Source organism: Neomonachus schauinslandi, chromosome 16, assembly GCF_002201575.2.
Source record: "Neomonachus schauinslandi chromosome 16, ASM220157v2, whole genome shotgun sequence".
In the NCBI taxonomy this organism is placed as follows: Eukaryota; Metazoa; Chordata; class Mammalia; order Carnivora; family Phocidae; genus Neomonachus; species Neomonachus schauinslandi.
The window spans coordinates 8,005,952-8,012,826 of record NC_058418.1 but is presented as its reverse complement, the minus strand read 5'-3'; the positions used below and the strand labels follow the sequence as shown (position 1 = coordinate 8,012,826).

At 57.7% G+C, this 6,875-nt stretch overlaps 1 protein-coding gene across 1 annotated transcript; it reads left to right on the top strand.

The window, feature by feature from the left end:
- The first annotated feature begins 2,234 nt into the window (after positions 1 to 2,234).
- Positions 2,235 to 6,453, top strand: SELENOW (selenoprotein W). The gene is made up of 6 exons (XM_021681210.1): positions 2,235 to 2,362; positions 3,802 to 3,826; positions 3,933 to 3,986; positions 4,171 to 4,245; positions 4,334 to 4,432; positions 6,059 to 6,453. The coding sequence occupies exons 1-5, from the start codon at positions 2,316 to 2,318 to the stop codon at positions 4,412 to 4,414; spliced, it is 282 nt and encodes a 93-aa protein (XP_021536885.1). The 5' UTR covers positions 2,235 to 2,315; the 3' UTR covers positions 4,415 to 4,432; positions 6,059 to 6,453.
- Positions 6,454 to 6,875: the final 422 nt, after the last annotated feature.

Sequence of the window (6,875 nt, the reverse complement as noted above, 5' to 3'; positions counted from 1 at the left end):
AGAGAGAGAGCACGAGCAGGGGGAGAGGCAGAGGAAGAAGCAGGCTCCCCGCTGAGCCAGGAGCCGGACGTGGGGCTCGATCCCAGGACCTTGGGATCATGACCCAAGCTGAAGGCAGATGCTTAACCATCTGAGCCACCCAGGCGCCCCAGGATGAATATTTATTTATTTATTTATTTATTTATTTTATTATTATTTTTTTAAAGATTTTATTTATTTATTTGAGAGAGAGAATGAGAGAGAGAGAGAGCTTGAGAGGGGTAAGGTCAGAGGGAGAAGCAGACTCCCCTCTGAGCAGGGAGCCCGATGCGGGACTCGATCCCGGGACTCCAGGATCATGACCTGAGCCGAAGGCAGTCGCTTGACCAACTGAGCCACCCAGGCGCCCCGAGGATGAATATTTAGATAGGGAAGCCTTGTCATCCTAGGTAGAGGCGGGCATAAGGTCCCGTATGCACCTTAAGGCAACAGGCCTGTACACGCATTGTATGTTATGTAAATGAGGCGTGTGCTCCACCTTGGGTGGGAATTTCAGTATTATAATGAGATAAAGGTCGGGGCGCCTGGGTGGCTCAGTCGTTAAGTGTCTGCCTTCGGCTCAGGTCATGATCCCAGGGTCCTGGGATCAAGCTCTATGTCTGGCTCCCTGCTCGGAGGGAAGCCTGCTTCTCCCTCTCCCACTCCCCCTGCTTGTGTTCCCTCTCTCGCTCTGTCTCTGTCAAACATATAAATAAAATCTTTTTTAAAAATGAGATAAAGGTAGTTGTCATTCTAGAGATCACTCCATCGTCCATCCACCTGCTCAGGTGCGAGTCAGGGGTTGAGCTCAAACTGGTCTGGGTGGTCTGGGGGTCTGGAGGTCTTTTTAGGGCAGTTGCTATGCCTGGCGGGGTGGTTTTCCTTTCCATTTGCCTGAGTTAAGAGATGAGCTGAAAAGAAGAGCTTAAGGAAAAATGTGGGACAAAGGTCGATGAGTATCAGCAGGTGGGCAGTCAAGGTCAGGTCCTGGGGTCTAGCTGGTGACAATCTGTTGGAGCTGATTCCTGCAGGATGACCAGGAACAGCATGTGCCAAGGCCCAGAGGCAGGAAAGTGGGTGAGGTCCGGGTGGCTAGGGCACTGAGAGAGGGGGCAAGAAGGGAAGGATGGGACCAGGCGGGGGCAGATGGTGCCAAGATTTGGGTTTTTGTTCTGACGGCTCTGGAAGATCTCTATTTAGGGGACACTGATTGCACCCAGCCCTGTGTTGGGCGCTCTATATCCCAGGCTCATTACATCCTTCCAAGACCACCGGGATCAGAAGTCACACAACAGAGGCAGAGTGGAACTTGAACCTTGTGTGCCATCCGCCCTGAGCCAGGGTTATAGCAGGTGAGGACCAAGGACCAGGAGGCAGAGACAGAAGGTGGGGCAGGAAGATCTCTGGCAGAGTTGGTCTTTATTGAGCCATCTCCAAGTGCAAGATACTCAGGTCCTTCCAATTTGAGCGCGCACATCAACTCCCTTATCCTCCAGCCCCCAGGCTAAACCACTCCCAGTAGGGAAGGGATTTTGTCTATCTTTTCATCGCTGACTGCAGGTAGGTCCGCAGTACATATTCGGTAAATGAATGAGTCGTCCCTGAAGGCAATTACGCCCATCTTCCAGACAGAGAAACTGAGGCTCAGAAAGGCGCCCACGCCCTAAACCCTTAACTAGCGGCCAGCTTCCAGCACTTTCCTGAACCCCTCCCCTCGGAGGGGGCTGGAAAGCGCCAGAGGAGGAACTGCCACGGCGCTCAGCCGGCGCCCGGGTCCAGCTGCCCGACCCGAGGGGCGCGCTGGAGACCTGGGCTTCCCGGGCGGGCCCCTGCGTACCCCCAGTGCTTTCGGACTCTGCCCTCCCACCCTCTCCCCGGGAGGAAAGGGGCCCGAGAGCTGCCCCCTCCCGGCCCACGCTGGAAAACCACCACCCTCCTTGGCAATTGTGTTTTCTTCGCCGATCCTCGGGTCCCAAACCCCGCCCCGCGGGGCCATACCATTCTGGCTCGGAGGGGGGACCGGGAGGGGGGACGCGCAGAGGCTTCCCCCGGGGCTTCTGTCGGGACGCAGCCTGACCCCAGCAGGGGAAGGGAGGGTACTGCGTGGGGGCACAGGGTGGCGGGCCGTAGGGTCCCTGGACGCCCACCGTGGGGGCCCGCCGTCCCCCGCCGTCCCCGCTCCCCCGCCGCGTTGGTTCGCGCCGTGGAACGCCGAGTAACCACCTTTGTGCCGCGGTCGCGGAGCCGCGGAGTTCGCCCGTCCACGCCCCAGGTGGGTAGCCGTCCGCGTCCCGCCCATGCTACGGTCCCCAGCCATGGCCCTCGCCATCCGAGTCGTTTATTGGTAAGCACGACGGCCAGGGGTCCCCCTCCGCGACCCCCACTCGGCCCGACGGTGCCGGGCGCTGGGGCTTGGGGGCTGGACCCACGAAGATCCCTCCCCGAGAAAAGGGGTTCCTGCGGGTGGGCTGGGCGTGAGGGGACCGGCGGGAAGGAAGGGCGTTGATCCACCTCCGCAGTGCGTGGCATTCAGGACAGCTCAGGTTATCGAAGGTGGAACCGAGACACGTGTGTCGCCATTTAAGACACCCGACTCCGGGGGCTCCGTTTGCGGAGCGGGTGGGGGGTCACTTTTGCAGTGGGAGAGGAGCCTCTGTCAGCGTTTAGGTTTCCCCTCCCCCAGTACCATGAACAGTCATGGGGTGGGGACGGCGAGAGTCGGGAAGGTTCGAGAATGTTCCAGCGTGGGTTTGAAAGGAACGAAGACTGTGGGTGCCCATCGTTAGTAGCCCTCCTTTCGGGTCTGGGTTTCCCCATCTGCATAGGATGAGAGCGTGATCTCGGTAGTGACCACGGAGGGAGTGCATGTTTGAGCCAGCTTCCCCGCTAGCGTGAAAAAGCCCCGAGTGGACAGGGGATTTTTCTCTCTCGTTGACTGCTCCGTCCCCCTGCGGGCACCTAGCACTGTGCGGACTTGCAAAGACAGGCCTGCCTGTGGGCCCTTAGTAAATGCACGATCAGCGCATTTCCCCTCCCAGAAAGTGCTTGCAGGAGGAGACTATTAGCTCCGTCTTCCTTATAGGGGAGGGTGGGGTCAGGTCCGAAGCTTGAGTGAAATGCCCTGGGGCAGCCGCTGATTCTGAAAGGCTCCGATCTGCGGGCGGGCGCGTTAGAAATGTCCCCGCACCCTCCGCAAGCAAAGCGGAGGGTGGAGTGACATTTTGAGGCCCCCACGCGGCCTGTCCTGAAATAGCCTGCCGTGGGGGTTGGGGAAGCGTTTGGATTCCGGCCTCAGGACTGGGAGGACCTGGGAATCCGGGAGTAAAGGTTTTCTGGACACCTTACCCCACCACCCGGGGCTGTGGGTGGGGGTGCTGCTTCTGTGGTTCTCATCCTGACCGCGTTTTCTGTTTCCTCCCTCCCGCCTGTGTCTCATACTTGTGGTCTCTCCTTGTCACCCACTTGCTCTGTGCCCCCTCTCCGTCTCTTGGCTCCCCTGCTCTGTATCTGTTTTCCTTGTGTGTGGGTGTCCACCTCCTGTCCCCCGTCCCCGTGCCCCTTCCAACATTCTCTGTGTGTCTGTCCTCTCCTCTCTCTGTCCCCTCTTTGGTTTTATTGTCTGCGTTCCTCTTCATGTCTTTTTGGGCCCCCTTACGTTTCCCTGGGTCTCCCCCACCCCCCCACCCGCCTGCCTCTTCTCCTCTTCCTCCTCTCCCCGGATCCCCACCATCTCTCTCTCTCTCTCTCACCTGGGACCCACTCTCTTGGACTCTCTCCCACCAGTGGCGCTTGAGGGTACAAGTCCAAGGTAAGTGGAGGGGCCAACCCCGAGGTGTCCCTGGAAGATGAGGGAGGAGGGCGAGCTGGTCTGGCCCCTGTTGACCACAGTTGTGACCCCCACACCTCCTTCCCAGTATCTTCAGCTCAAGAAGAAGTTAGAAGATGAGTTCCCCGGATGCCTGGACATCGTGAGTCTTGGGGATGGGGAAGAGAATCAGAGATGGGTCTCCTTGTGTGTCCCTCAACCCTGAGGCGGCAGCAGGGTGGTTCGGGCTGGCCCTACCCTTCACCCCCATAATCTCCATTTCCCGGGAAAGTGCAGGTGTCCCCAAGTGGGCCGCTCGGCCCCTCCAACAACATCTCTCTCCCCAGTGCGGCGAGGGGACTCCCCAGGCCACCGGCTTCTTTGAAGTGATGGTAGCCGGGAAGTTGGTTCACTCCAAGAAGGTAATGGTGTCTGTCCGTCCGTCTCGCCTTGTTCTCAGGCTGGCTGGGTGTTGGGATCTCACCCCTTCCCTCTTCTTCCCCTCCCCAGAGAGGTGATGGCTACGTGGACACAGAGAGCAAGTTTCTGAAGCTGGTGGCCGCCATCAAGGCCGCCTTGGCTCAGGGCTAATGTGCCCTGAAGGCAGAGGTGAGGGGTCCCATCTCCTACACACCGCAGCCGACAGCCAGTTCCTAACGTACTCCGAACTTAAGACTCGTTTCCAACCCGATATTATCTAGAATGGGTAGTGGCGTCCATATTATTCTCTGGGTCATAGAACTGCTTTTCAGTACCTCCCGAGCCTGATTTCCCGTTTCCAAGCCCGTGTGTTCCAGATGAGCTCCAAACCCCACCTCTTCTAGAACTGGGCACCTGGGCACCCGATGCTAGCCCACTCCAGAACCAGGTTCTGGCTCCTGACACTGAGAGCCTGGCCGTACTCTCCCATTCTCTCTACTTGAGCACCAGTCTCTCCCCCTTCTCCCCTGTTGTTCCGGAACTGACTCTTCTATCCCAGTATATGGTGGACCCAAGTTCCTGTCCCCAGGAGGCTTGGCTCCAGCGGACTGGTTTCCAAATGCTTGAAATTCAAGTTCTGTTTCTTAGAGTCCTTTACTAGGGCAGAGCGAGGTCACCTTCGCTGTGAATTTGAACGTGCGGATTGAATTAATGCGATACACACAAAGCGGTGTCTTGCTTCCCGTGCAGGTCTGAAATGGAGGGCTCCCCAAATTAACACAGAGAAAGTCAAGAATTACATAATTCCGAAGCAGCTTGAGCGGACTCAATTATGTGCCTCGGCTGTGAGGGTGGGGGCAGGGCTTGCAAGTCTTAAAACCCGAAATAGAGCACATCCCTGGCATAAACACACCGGTGGTGGCTTCTTAGCTGCTTCTCGAAGCTCTCTGTAACTCACAGGGGGCTACTTACATTAGCACGAGGTTGCTTGGGGTTCCGAGAAGTCCCATCAGTGGATGCTTTCTTTTTTTTTTTTTTTTTTTTTTAAAGATTTTATTTATTTGACAGAGAGAGACGCAGCGAGAGAGGGAACACAAGCAGGGGGAGTGGGAGAGGGAGAAGCAGGCTTCCCGCCGAGCAGGGAGCCCGATGCGGGGCTCGATCCCAGGACCCTGGGATCATGACCTGAGCCGAAGGCAGACGCTTAACGCCTGAGCCACCCAGGTGCCCCTAGTGGATGCTTTCATCCCGCATAAGCAAAAATGGGATTTATGTAAGGGAAAGGAGGGAGCGGGGGCTCTTGTTGGCCTCTTTTGTGGGTGCAATTCCCAGGGGTCCCTAAGACCATCCCCGGGTTCAGGGATTCGCTAGAAGGACTTCCAGAACTCAGCAAAGTTACACGCGTGGTTACAGATGATGATAGCGACAGGATAGCCGTGAAAGTCAGCGAAGGGGAGAGGCGATGGGGCAGGACCAGGATACCTCATTGTCCCCGCGGTCTTTCCGGGGCTCGCGGATGGCGTGGGCTGTCGCCGGCATCACGGAAACCCATTTCAGCGGACGGCTCTGCTAGTGGCTGTCCTGCGATTCCGCGACGCCCCCCCCCCCCCCCGCCCCCCAGCTTTATTGAGAACTAAGTCTTGACCCACTTTGCCTGTTGGATTACAACTTTTCCCTCCTGGGCATCCGGTTGTCCTTGTGCCTCGGTTTCTCCCTGGGACTGCATTTTGCCCATCACTTGTCTCCCTTTGTCATGGGGTCCCCACTGGTCTCGTCCCCTGCAAGCTGACTCCTCTCCACCTCTTCTCTGCACAGTCCAGTGACCTTGGCCCAGCCCCTCGTGGCAGACGCTTCATGACGGGAAGGACTGAAATGTCTCATGGACGCCTGGTCTTTCCCTGATGTCCCTGCGGCCGCCGAGTGGGGGCAGAGACTGATGCCCCTGGTCCTTGCCTGTGTGTGTGCGCGTGTGTGCCCCCCAGCCCCCCGGAGTGTAGCCCTGCACCCTGCCTGCCTTGCTCCTTCCTCTTCCCCCCACCGCCTTTTCCCATCTCCCCACATCCCCCAGCCCCCCTGACTACTCTCTGGCATTTGGGGTGGTCCTGCTCCTGGCTTCCTTCTCAGGGTGGCCAAGAGAGGGATCCGGGTGAGTGAGTTGCAGAGTTCAGCAGTATTGACAGCAGTTCACTATTCAATAAACATTGGAAGAGCTTAACAGAACGGGTCTGTGAGTGTCTGTTTTTCCCATGGAATCTGGGCTTCAACATGTGAGCTTGAGGCAGGGGTACTGAGTTCAGCCCACGATGACAGGGCTCCCATGGAAGCTGGGGCTCGCACCCTTCCTCTGCATCTGGGTGGGCTGGTGAGTCCAGCAGCAATGGGACAGAAAGCAGAGGAGTCCTGGGACGTCAGAGCCAGCTTAGGTCACCACCTTGAGAGCATAGGAGAGCTGTTTCCATGCTCCATTCTGTCGGCTCTTGGAGCAAGTCACAGGGCTGAGCCCACTGGCTAGGGGACTGGGATCCTGGGTGGGCTCTAGCACTTGCCAGCGAAATTAGGAATTGGTTGAGTTGGATTAGCCCCTGGTAGAGCAAGATCGGCAAATGGCGGCGGCGGACAAGCTTGCTGAGGA